General features: G+C 37.6%; 1 protein-coding gene and 1 long non-coding RNA gene across 5 annotated transcripts; one reads left to right on the forward strand and one right to left on the reverse strand.

Moving 5' to 3' along the window:
* The first annotated feature begins 103 nt into the window (after positions 1-103).
* Positions 104-8,102, forward strand: LOC137722802 (protein SEMI-ROLLED LEAF 2). 4 transcript variants are annotated; one of them, XM_088692968.1, is made up of 20 exons: positions 104-499; positions 1,019-1,164; positions 1,879-1,953; positions 2,074-2,189; positions 2,520-2,634; positions 3,177-3,299; positions 3,391-3,438; positions 3,631-3,827; positions 3,960-4,149; positions 4,230-4,526; positions 4,613-4,759; positions 5,142-5,555; positions 5,658-5,807; positions 5,974-6,052; positions 6,140-6,252; positions 6,389-6,586; positions 6,701-6,838; positions 6,994-7,134; positions 7,286-7,492; positions 7,718-8,102. In XM_088692968.1, the coding sequence occupies exons 2-20, from the start codon at positions 1,030-1,032 to the stop codon at positions 7,832-7,834; spliced, it is 3,000 nt and encodes a 999-aa protein (XP_088549094.1). In that variant the 5' UTR covers positions 104-499; positions 1,019-1,029; the 3' UTR covers positions 7,835-8,102. The 4 variants fall into 4 exon arrangements, with proteins under 4 accessions (XP_088549094.1, XP_088549095.1, XP_068317998.2 ...); XM_088692969.1 differs by having other exon boundaries at positions 295-499; positions 1,027-1,164; XM_068461897.2 differs by having other exon boundaries at positions 312-499; positions 3,960-4,156; positions 4,243-4,526.
* Positions 8,103-9,543: 1,441 nt separating this feature from the next.
* LOC148697624 (uncharacterized) lies at positions 9,544-10,983 on the reverse strand. The gene is made up of 2 exons (XR_015961832.1): positions 10,900-10,983; positions 9,544-10,162 (listed from the first exon to the last, which is right to left on the reverse strand). It is a non-coding gene; the product is annotated as an uncharacterized LOC148697624 (long non-coding RNA).
* Between the last annotated feature and the right edge of the window lie 2,074 nt (positions 10,984-13,057).

Consider the following 13,057-nt stretch of genomic DNA (forward strand, 5'->3'; position numbering starts at 1 on the left):
TGACAACCTACACAATTTAAAAAACATAGGGATAAAAGTTCCCATTACACATCATTACATATTTGAAAGTTCAAAAGAAAGTCCAGAGACCCAGAAAGAGTTCAAATAAAAGGTAAGTTCTTTTATGTCCCTACCATTCCCAAAAGCTTGAAAAGTTAAATAATTAATCAATGAAATTAGTCTGTTTTCAAGATTAATTAACAAAAGCTCACCTCTTATTTTAGTTTGGACAGTATCTTTCCCCCTAGATTAGCAAAATATTTAAACTTCAAAAAACCAATAAAAGAAAGTTTTGTCTACCAAGTTCTGACAGACCCAACAAAGCAGTGCCTTTTTCAGAACGAGGGAAGAAAAAGAAGAAGAGAAAACTGACACCCCATCACGTGGAGTGAAGTAGCTCGTACTCTCTGTTTTCCACGCTTACTTGTTCTTCCTGTTTAAATTAAATCCCATTGGAGGTAAAATTTTCCCTATCCAGATCTGCCTCTGCAAAAAGAAGGTGAGTTCTTGGCTGGTTTTCTTCGTGTTTTTCTCTGTAATTTTCTTCTGGGTTTCTGTTTCTTCTCTCAAAGGTGAAAACTTTACACGTTTATTTGGATTTCTATGTGGGTTTCGATTCTGGGTTATCATTATTTACTCGGTTTCTGTTTTTTAGAGTAATAGTTGTTGATTTGTACTTTTATTTTGGTTGTGATCCTTTTTTTTTCATGTTTGTTTTTCTTGTGATACAGTTTTCTTGTGTATTTTGGTTCATTTTTGTATCAATGCAGTCTCAAATTTTCTCCTTTTAGCATCCGTTCCGTTTCTTCTTTAATAAGAAGATTGTGGGAATTCTTCTTTCTTTTGATATTTCTTGTTGTGTGTTTTTTCTGTTTCTGTTTTCTTATTGCACCTCATCATGTCAATGTTTGAGTGCGTATAGTATATGCATTTGTTATGTATGATATGGGATTTTCTGCTGGGATTGTAAAGTTGCTGTTTACTGTAATTTGTTGGGTTAATCGAACAGGCTTTTTAGATTTTCAGGAAATGGGGCTCATCTCTAGAAAGCTGTTCCCGGCGTGTGAAAGCATGTGCATATGCTGCCCTGCTATGAGGTCGAGATCTAGACAACCTGTTAAGCGTTACAAAAAGCTGCTTGCGGAAATCTTTCCCAAGTCTCCTGTGAGTATAATACTAGCTTAAACCCTTTAATGTTATGGCATTGTTGACACGTTCGTTGTGAACGGCAGATAGTAGTTGGTAATTTGACTGCTTGATCATGTGCCTTGGTGTGGGTATTGGTGGAACAAAAGTCAGACTTTCCGTTCCAATTGTTTATCTGTTTTCTCGTTCTTGAAGGTTATTCCTTAATTTTAGATTGGAACTAATGGAGTTACTAAAAAAGTTGGTTCTGATGCTTGAAAGGGATTCCCTTTGAACTTTTTATATTTTCATTTCTCTTCTAATTATTAAATCTAGATGGAACCTGGATATCATCCTTAGTTTCACAATGGTTCTTCGTTGTAAGTACCAGGTGTATGTTCGTGTGTGTGTGTGTGTGTGTGTGTGTTATCAAACTATGAACTAAGACTGTCAATCATACACATAAAGTCTAAATGATTATGATGTTATCGGATTGAGAATGTTGCAACTACCTGATTGTTTGGAAAGAGAATATTGTTCTATCTAATTATCTATACATAAGGTTTAGAATACTTGGACCCAAGAACTCAATTAAGCCAAAAGTGGCGACCATTGAAAGCTTCTGTGACTAGAAAATAACAGAGCATGCTCCACAAGGAACTAGTTGCTAGTCTATTTCAGATCGAATTTAGTTATTATGTATGCTTTTCTTACAGTAGCTGGCATACTGAAGTTAAGTGCCAAAATTTTCAGGATGGCCCTCCCAATGAAAGAAAAATTGTTAAGTTATGTGAATATGCTGCCAAAAACCCTTTTCGAATCCCAAAGGTATGAAATTTTCTATCCCTTTTATATATTTCTTGGTCGGTAAAAGTTGGCTTACTGTAAACTGATTGCTTACTGTTGAGGCTATTATTAATCCAGTAGGTGTTGCTTATTTTTCAACAGATTGCTAAATTTCTTGAAGATAGGTGCTACAAAGAGCTTAGACTGGGGCACATCAAATTCATCAATATTGTTGCAGACACTTACAACAAGTTGCTTTGCCTGTGTAAGGAGCAGATGTAAGTAGCTGTTTCCTTTCTCTCTCACCATTGAATACAAGTTTGTTAGTGATTTTTGTGGAAAAAGGGTCTGTTTGATATGTCTCTTGGATGCAACTATTGTTGTATAGGTATTGAATTTTGTACGATTAGGCTTGCTGGGAAAACTCTATACTCAAGTCACAATTTCACTTTGTTCTCTTCTAGATTGGCAAAGAACAACGTATCTTTCTTATATATTATTGGATATGTTCTTATGTTTTATGTGCTTTAAATGTCCCTCTCTCTCTCTCTCTCTCAAATTTTTTAATGTAATTCTCTTGTTGAATTGATATGTTTCATATCTTTCAGGGCTTGTTTTGCAGTCAGTCTGGTGAGTGTGGTTACTGAGCTCCTGGACAACTCTAAGCAAGATACTGTGCGCATACTTGGATGCCAAACTCTAACTAATTTCATCTATAGTCAGGTGATTCCAAAGTTCACTCTCGAAATAGTTGTTTGATCTGCCTTTCAATGCTGTAGTGTCGCAAGTCTATAGGTAGACAATGGACTCTTTTCGATACAATAAAAAGAAACCACTTTTGCGGCTTTATGGACATCTAACCACTCTTTTAGATACAATAAAAACTTAATTTTACTATCTTAACATGACATAACACAAGTCCTGTGGATGTAGGTATCCACCTGTATACATTACATGGAATTTTTAGAAGATCTTTTCGGTTTAAGCTAAAACTCAATGTTATGCTCTAGAATTATGCATGAGGTTAGATCATGAATGCCACACCATCTAAAGTGTAAGACATGGAATTTGTCTGTCAAAGTGGAATTGTGAACAGTGAGGATAAATTCTACCTTATGTATCTTGTCATTGTATTTATAATGGTTGATGTTACCTGTGGCATTTCTTATTCTGTTAATGGATGATTGAAATTCTTCAGTTTTATGTACAAAAGTAATACATTTGATTAACGTCTTGTTTTATTTATTGATGCAATCACTGAACAGACAGACGGCACTTACACACATACCATTGAGAGTTTGGTTCACAAAGTATGTAAGCTTGCACGTCAAAGTGGTGAAGATCACCAAAGCTTGAGAGCATCAAGTTTGCAGTGCCTTTCAGCCATGGTAGTTTTATGATTTGACTTCTTGAAACTCTTAAGGACTGTTGTTGTTTTTAGTTGGAAAATGTTAATTTGATAGATTTCCACCTTGGCAGGTGAAATTCATGGCAGAATTTTCATATATTTTTGTTGATTTTGATGAGGTTAGTTTTTTCCAGTATCATTTTTTCAAGCTATTAAAAATGTTTCAGTGATTATTGTTATCTTATACAAACTTTTCGGGGACATTTAAATGTCTAATTGTTGCACTAGTCCTTTCGAAATCAGATATCAAGCCAGTGGCACCACTCTTTCATTAATACTGAGCATTGCAAACCTTTTTCTTGTGAGTGCAGATTGTTCATGTCACCTTGGATAACTATGAGCCAGATACACATAATGAAGATGATGAGAGAGGGCAGCCACATCATAATTGGGTGGATGAAGTGGTTCGAAGTGAAAGCAGAGTTGGTGTAGTTGGCGATGACGCTAGTCCTAGCTGCAAGATAATCAGGCCACGACCAGAAAAGAAGGATCCTGCTCTTCTGACGAGGTAGGAGTTATTGAAAGTTTAAAAGGGAAGAGTTTTGTACTTGTTGGTCGATACTTGTAATTGTAAACTATGCTATTGCATTTTCTTTTGATCCATTTGCCCTTTTGTAACACTTTTTGTTCATTGTTTCAGAGAAGAGTTTGAAACACCAAAAGTGTGGGCTCAAATTTGTATTCAGAGAATGATAGAGTTATCTAAGGAGAGCACAACGATGCGCCGAGTATTGGATCCAATGTTTGTCTACTTTGATTCTGGGCACCACTGGGTTCCTCGACAAGGGTTGGCCATGCTGGTTTTGTCTGATATGTCATACTTTATGGAGGCTTCAGGTATCTTGATATTCTTTGCAAAATTACATATGGACTCAAACCCTTTACCGCAGGTGCTATTTTCTAATGTCAGCATTTGGCTTCAGGGAATCAACAGTTGATTTTAGCCTATGTGATCCGTCATCTTGACCACAAAACCATTTCGCAAGATCCACAACTCAAATCTTCTGTCATTCAAGTTGCTAGTGCTTTGGCTAGCCAGATTCGATCTGGTGCAGTGTTGGCAGAAATTGGATTTGTCTCCGACCTATGTAGGCATTTGAGGAAGAGTCTTCAAGCCACTGCTGAATCAGTTGGAGAGCAAGAATCAAACATTAATATCATGCTACAAAATTCCATTGAAGACTGCTTACTAGAAATTTCGAGAGGCGTAAGTTCTATACTTGTGGTTTTTATACTTGCTGCAGTATGAGGTGCTTCTTTTAGTACTAAAAGCCTGCGCTGGTTTTTTAATAGATTGGCAATGTTCGGCCACTATTTGACATGATGGCGATAACTCTGGAGAATCTGCCATCTGGAATTGTTGCTAGGGCAACACTTGGATCTTTAATGATTGTTGCTCATATGATCTCATTAGCGTTGATCTCTTCACGTACGCAGCAGGTGAAGGAAATTTAGACTTTTTGCTGCTTTTGGAAATTTTTATGCATTGCTTCTTAGTATTTTTTCTTGGAAATTACTCAGATTCACTGTTGGTTGATTAAAGACATACTTGCAAGTCTTATTAGGGAAGGCTAAAAATGATTGGTTCAATACTTTTGGATGACATAATTTGGATTTGGATTTGTACGCAAGGGAGATGTAATTTGGTGGATGTGTAATTTATGTTTTTAATTTGATTGAAGAAAATGCTTCCAGTACTGTGATAAAATGGTTCTATAAGCAACATTATCTACTAGATGTCATTGAAGTCTGTATATTACTGTTTTCTGCTATTATCTTTGAAGTACGGCATACTGAACCGTTTTTAATTTTTTTCTTGTAGGTGTTTCCCGAGTCCCTTCTTGTCCAACTTCTGAAAGTCATGGTGCATCCAGATATTGAGGTGCGTGTTGGAGCACACCAAATATTTTCTATTCTTCTCATTCCAACTTTTAACCAGCCCCGGCACGAATCTTCATCTTTACAATCTGGTTTTGGATACCAATCAAGAGGATGGCAATCGAATACAGCATCTACCTTTGCATCAATCACAGCAAGACTTGAAAAGCTGAGGAAGGAAAAAGATGGCCCCAAAGCCGAAAAGCACGGGAACAGTAATGCTTGTGATGATTTTAGAGATAGAGAGACTGCTGAAGAAGTCTGGAAGCAGGGGTGTAACCGAAAAAATTCCCCTAATGTTTACAAAATTAGCTCAATTATTGACAGGACGGCTGGAACAGTCAGCTTAACAGAGCCAGTAAGATACTAAGAAGTTCAATTATTATATAACTGGTCACATTTGGAGAGTACTTTCACTTGCTTTACTAAGTCTATACTTTCGGGCTTTTGTTTTCCTCAGGATCCGTATGTTATGAAGTTTAGTGAGGATCAAATATCACACTTGCTGTCTGCGTTTTGGATACAAGCAAATCTCCCTGATAATTTGCCTTCAAATATTGAGGCTATAGCTCATTCTTTTACTTTAGTGCTTATTTCTTCACATTTGAAGGTGAAGTTTTTCTTGCGTTACTTCTTTTTTCTTCATTTATGTCGTGTATTATGTTTCTGTTGCTTCTCACTTCACCTTTATATACCCTCTATTAGCATGGCTATGACGACATGGTTTAGTATTTCTGTAATTGTTTACAAATTTGTTGGAATTTGTAATTTTGCAGAATCCAACTGACAACCTTATGGTTCGCTTCATTCAACTTCTGCTGTCTCTGAGGAATACATCCCTTGATTCTAACAATGGTATGGGCAGCATAAATCCTTAAACAGTCATTAATTCCGATAAAAAAAAGGGTTAACTTGTGCTTAAACGTCTTAAATGCTTGGCAGGGACATTGACTCCAGCATGTCAAAGATCTATGCTTGTACTCTCGATTGGCATGTTGATGTTTGCGGCTAAGATCTATCATATTCCTCTGCTCAAGTCATTTATACCGTATGATGTGCGTATACCTTATCCTGATGCTGAATACTCTTGCTATTTGAACACTCTGCAGCAATCGTAGTATGATGTTTTCTGGCTTTTAAGTGATGGGGGCTTTCACATTATCATTATAACAAATCTCCTCTATCTTTCAGATTCAGGTTGATCCATATTTAGGCATCAGTGACGATCTTCAAATTTATGTAAAGCGTGATGCAGATGTTAGTAAATATGGATCTGTTACTGATAACGAGATGGCTTCATCGTTACTATCTGATTTGCGGAACAAAATATACGAATCAGACAATATCATGATGGAAATCTTAGTTCAGTTCCTATCAAAGGTTTCTGAGGTATGATGGTTTACTATGGATCTCTCTCTCTCTCTCTCTCTCTCTCTCTCTCTCTCAAACACACGCACACATATAACCAGACATGTTCTGATTTGTTTGATTTTCTTTTTAAAGATGAAGGCAGAAGATGTGGCAAACCAACTTTCAGAGTCATTCACACCTGATGATGCATTCATGTTTGGCCCACAGTCAATGCTTGACTGTGACCAAAATCAAATGCCTGTTCATTCAAAGGAATCATCGTTTGATGGGGTATACTCTTTAGTCTAGCTTCCCTTGCTACTGCTGGATTGCTATGTTCCACATTGATCACAACCATCCATCATGCCAATTAAGAAAAACAACAATGATAACAGCTATAGCATTGAAAGTTTGAGTATTCTCAATGACTCCACCTCATGTTGCAGGAATTTCCATCAAATTCATCAGTGGAGGATGATGTGACAAGTGAAGCATCTGTTGCTGACCTCTCACGTTTCATTCCCAGAATACCTACATCCTCCTCTATACCGCCCCATGTTATCAGCATTGGACAGCTGATGGAGTCGGTAAGCACTTGCTCCCCTTCTCACCTCCCTCTCTGTCTACAAGCATCTTTTTGTACAAAACAACACAACCACAAATTCAACAAGATTTCACCGTTGTCAGATTCTTAATGTATTTGTATATTTGACCAAAACTGAACAAAATTGTTCTTAGGCACTTGAGGTAGCTGGTCAAGTAGCGGGGACAACTGTCTCTACATCACCTCTCCCCTACAACACCATGGCAAGCCAGTGCGAAGCCCTTGGCACAGGGACAAGGAAGAAACTCTCCAACTGGTTGGCCCATGAAAATCATCAGAGCAGTGGTCGTGACAGATTGTTTCCAGCATTTCCTGCAGATGGACGTGCAGCACTCCAGAAGGTCAGACCTTGTTTCGTTTCCCCACTCTTTTTTTTTAGATTGTTATAGTGAATTGGACTCTGGCCATGCTTGTGGAAGAACTGTTGCGATGCCACACGGGGACAGTTTGATTTTTCAGAATCTCTGATATTTAATTTTCTTTTCATGAAAGCAACTAGTTATAATGTAGCAGTTTACTTGTTTTTATGCTTTATTTGATGTTGGAACACGTTAATTTTCACGCAGATAACGATTGACATTGGGCATGCTCATGGAGCTGCATCGGCACAGGACCCCTGGTTGGCTATGAGGCTGCCTCCTGCTAGTCCATTTGACAACTTCCTCAAGGCAGCTGGGTGTTAGTAACTTGGTAGAGAAGTCGCGCTTCAAGTGTAATCGTTGCTGTAAAGTATTAGGCAGTATCTTGGGATTAATAGCTCTACATTTAGTCTAGACTCTGATAATCTGATTTGAGGGCTTCCATGCCCAGTTTATCGATGGTTACATTGAACATCTACCTGTTACTGAGCTAGGGTTATGCGTAGTGTAGTATGTATTTTGTACAACGGTTATATCGAACATGTTCTGTAATTGAACTAGGGTTATGCAGTGTAGTATGTACTTTGTGGTTTGTAGTCTCTCTCAAGAAAATCCTTGCTAAATTTCCATAATTGTTCATGTTTAGGGTTAAAAGGAAAATGCAGAGGCTCGCATATAACACTGTACTGTATGCTCCAGTTATGTGATGAAAGAGACAGAGACGAGTATTCGTGTAAAGAGAGAGAAAGGGGTAAACAATACTGTACTTAAATACGTATAATCCTAAATGGTAACAGCTATATGTTAAGAGCCCTGTGTGGTCAGCCACATTCACACCTCATCAAGCTATATCTTTGATCATAGAAAAACTACTCATATTGTTTAAAATGTTGCATCCTCTTTGAGGGAAAAACCTATGGAGAATAGCCAGCTAAAATGCACTATTGAATCTGAGTAGAGATTTCCGTACGCTTATTTGTTATTTTCTTCTGTTATTTTGGAGAAAAATTAATGGGCCAATCAAGCTTTGACAAAAGTCATGATAACTAGCCTTGAGTAGGAAAAATACTTCTATGAAATGATTTCAATTGCGCGAGAAGAAAGACAGAAAGATGAGAATATTAACACCAGGACAACGAAACATCACTCCTTCACATGAATGTGAACCCCTCACATGAATTTTAGGTACAATATGATTGATGGACTGTACTTAACATACCATCATATCTATTTAACTCTTCATGATTTCTTCCTTGCAAATCCTTAGATGCCTTATCTTGCAAGGGCAAGTAACAAACCCTACATTTTTTGGGTAACTAATGCTCAAAAAGCAACAAGCAATGTTTATCATCAGAAATCGGTGAAATTTTTTTGTTGTATCTTTCTGATTGATTTTGCCGCTGCAATTGCGGCCACATGTTATTGGTTCTTTGCTTGTTATTGCAGAAAGTACTACAATTACTAACCTAACCGATCTGGCTGCCTTTCTCTTCTCTTCATGTCTGTACTCTTTCATGGCAGCATCTGAATTCAATTTCACGTGTAGCTCAAACCCTACTGTGGCTGGCTGGTTGGGTAAGAACTTATCTGAAACTGTGTACGCTTTGCTCCTAGCGTCCCAAATTTGGTACGCTTTTAATCTTAGCTTTTTTAAATTGATCACTTGATTATTGTTGAGGGTATGAATTCGACAACATAGTTTCTATGCTATTACCTCAAACACTAATGGTGATTAGCTAGCTGAATAAGGACTTGTATACACTTTTACTTTAGTCTCCCAAACATAGCAAGTGATCATTAGTAAAGTTACAACACGTATTGTTGTCGACATGTGATAAATTCGGAACACTAAAATAACGATGTTTTTGTTTTATGTAAGCCTCTCTTCTCTAGGTGGCTTTGCTTGTCAGCCCTTTTATTTGTACAATCTTATATCATCAGCAGACTGCCATGTGAGAAATCATAAATGCCATTCTAGCACATGCACTCCATGCATATTACCATAAAAAAAATTGATTAGAAATGCCTCGTCAGTTGTTAATCTTAATCATCAGTTAAGTGGATTCTTGTTCGAATACATTATACATTGTTCATGTGTTGATATTCGATCATAACGTATCTAATTACTGTTCGGTAAAAGAAAAAAAAAAAAACTATGATATTTGGAGTTTCTTTTCTTTCTTTTTTTTTTTTACAAAAAGTTTAGAACAAGGAGAGGCTGCCATCCCAGACCAGGAAAACGGACTATTTTGTATTTTCTTTGTGCGCAAATGTACTATTTTGTAGCCTTTATCTTAAATTCTCAATTATTGTTTTTTGTTTGATAATGAGAGCATATAATTACATCCAAAAAGGTGGGGGCTCCTTGTATTTTTTGCTGCTAGCCATAGTCAACACGGATTAGTTTCATCAGACCAGCTGGCTTAGAAGAAATGAAAAAGAAGGCTATACTTTGGCAGTGGAAAACTATTTCTCTAGGCAAAAATCAATACCTGGTCATTGAAAATTTGAAAGGGAGAAGCCAATTGTTGGAGTGAACTATTTGCGTGAGTAATCTTTCTGACTTTCCATATGCCAATGATGGTGTATATTTTTTGGCAGACTTCTCAGTCCGACATTTTCGTTTTTTTTAGCAAGTACCTACAAAACAAGCTGCAACGCAACAAAGACAAGAACATTAGGAAGTAAATCAAAATTTACACACTTTCAACCACGTTTGTGGCGGTACAAAAAAAAAAAAAAGACGAAAATAATAGACTTGGTATTCAATTCGGGGAGGGATCCTCGTTGGATCTTTTCTTAGGATCCTGGGATCCCGTGATTTCATCGGTTCATTGTATATTATACGATTAGAAACCATTCAAAATTTAAAATTTAAAATTAAATATGAATAATATCTAATGAAAACTGATCCCACGATATATAATGAACGGATGAGATCATGGAATCCCTAAGAAAAGGATCCGGCGAGAATCATTTTCCTTCAATTTGTGTTGTTTTCGTAACATATTCGATATTTTAACAAATCGTGTCACGTAACATTTGTTAAAATAAACGGGTAATATAACCCGACTCGAAATCGACCACTCGTCAAGAAGTAGACAATTTCCAATTTTCCACATACGCCATTAGCAAATTAATTATCTTTCACTTGATATTAATAATCAAGATTTGGCTATTATCTGCAAATCATGGATTATAAAATTTGATAATTCTGAGTGAACCAAGAGGGAAGAAAAACCATGCATTCTTACTTGGTGTGCGCAGAACAATGATTGATAGAAAGAAACAAAATGACATATAGAGTATTTTAATTGTAAATACAAGTGATATTAAGGAGAAAAAAAGCATATAATCCCTAAATCTACATAAACCCCGATTGAAATTACCTTAAAGAAATTACTGAGAGAGAGACCGAGCGAGAGATGGGGATGGGAGAGACCCAGAGAGAGAGTGAACATGAGAGTTGAGACTAGGGCTGGGCACGGGCCGGGCCGGGCCCAATTTTGAAGGGACCGGACCGGACCTAGGTTCAAAGAGAACGGGGCGGGCCGGGCCGGGGATTACATTTTCTAATATAAGAACCGGACATTACCCGGCCCGGTTGAAATGGGCCGGTTCGAGCCGGGTCCACGGGTCCTTTTTTTTTTCTTTTTTTTTTTGGTTGTTTGAAAAAAAAAAAAAATTTGTACGGATTGCAGATTGCAATCTGCACAAAAACTGCACAGATTGCAATCTGCACAAAACTGCACAGATTGCAAACTGCACATATTGCAAAACTGCACAGATTGCAATCTGCACAAAACTGTACAGAAAACTGCACAGATTGCACAGATTGCAATCTGCACAAAACTGCATTGCCTTGCCAAGAAACCACAAAAGTGAGAGAGAGATTGTCAGCTGTTCCCTGGAGTTCCCTTGATCACTTCACTGGGACAGTTCATATGATCATTGCCCTTAATTAATTAACTTACCAGATTAAGGGTGCACAACTTATTTTTTACCATGCATCTGAAGTGTTTGGGGGAACTCCGGGTGCCATGACAGTGATCAACATGATTGACAGCAGAAAATATATACTTGGTGACAGCAGTCGGTGCAGGACAAGGATGAGATAGATCAATAAATTGCTAGTAATTTTGGCCAACCAAGAAGGGTTTTCACCTGACATTCCCATTGGAGGTAATTCGTTTCATAAAGGTTGACAAACACCAGATTAGAAATATTGGGGATACAAGAGAAGCCATGAGATTGGGAAAAAAATGATCCTAGAAGAGGGTCAGAGGCTCGAATACCATGTAAACTTTGTGATTCACATTAATCTATATAATGCTGCTGTACGATCTTTCTATACAGGAGATACAAGAATATTATCTCATCTAGACAAATACATCTGAAGTTCAAAATACAATTCAAATAAGATTGGCTAAGCTCCTCAACAAATGAGATACGACATCCTGATCCTTTGTTTGATCAGAACTACTAGCTGCAATTTATATATGGCATAATATGTGGATTCAAATAAGTCTGAGATAGAATGCTTCACTAAGACAGAAGTGTACAATGAATAAGGCAAGTACTTACAGTGCATATTTGCTAAGATCAGTCTTACAGTCCTCCACCTGACAAACTGCACGGTTTGAAGTAGTCCCAAATTCCCAATTGTCTTTGTTTTCTTCCCGGTTTGTACTTCTTCCATAATGGGATAAGTTTGCCCGCCGAGTTTAAGATTCAGAGACGCAGCTTCATTATTCAACTCTCGGTTTTCCACAAAAACATCCCTTCTCCGTTTCTCCAATTTAAAATCATTCAAATCCCATTCCAAACCCTTTTTCCCAACCCCCTTCAAATCCGGCACCATCACACCACCAAAATTGCGAGCCTTTCCTCCGATTACAAAGCCCTCAGTGGAGCAACCAACCATGTTCCAAGTGCAAGGATCAACGGAGTTTATATCCCAACCGGCCATCACAAGCAACTCATCCTTCATATCTCTCTTCACCGACATCAATGCCGCCACTAAAACCCCACCAAAAACAAGAACATCACACACACAATTTCACCTTAATTTAAGAACTCAACAAAACCCCTAAATCTAGAAAACCCTAATTTCATTTTGAACATAAAAATGTAAACCCAGAGAACTCACTCACCGCAAATCCAACTCACCCCCAACACATTTCAACAGAGAAACCAAACTAAATCCCAAAAGAACAAAAACCCAGCTCCAAAAATCAAATAAAAACAGACCCAGATGACCATTTCAATCAAATCACAACCAAAAAACAAGCAAGATCCATGTGAAAATCGCAGCAAATGAAAGGAAGCAGAAGAAAATATTTACCTTGCTGGGTACACGAGTTATTCGACTTCATTGTTCGTCCCTTTAAGTTTGTCAGAGGGAGAGAAACTGATTTCCAGAGAGTGAGTCAGGAAAATAGATCGAAGCTTGATGATGATGGCAGCGGACGGAGGGAGGAAGATAGAAGCAAATCAGGATGAGAGAGGTATGAGTGATGATGGTAGCGGTGGTGTATGGAGCTAGGA

The sequence above is a fragment of the Pyrus communis genome, chromosome 4 (assembly GCF_041283825.1).
Source record: "Pyrus communis isolate YQ-2024b chromosome 4, ASM4128382v1, whole genome shotgun sequence".
NCBI lineage: Eukaryota > Viridiplantae > Streptophyta > Magnoliopsida > Rosales > Rosaceae > Pyrus > Pyrus communis.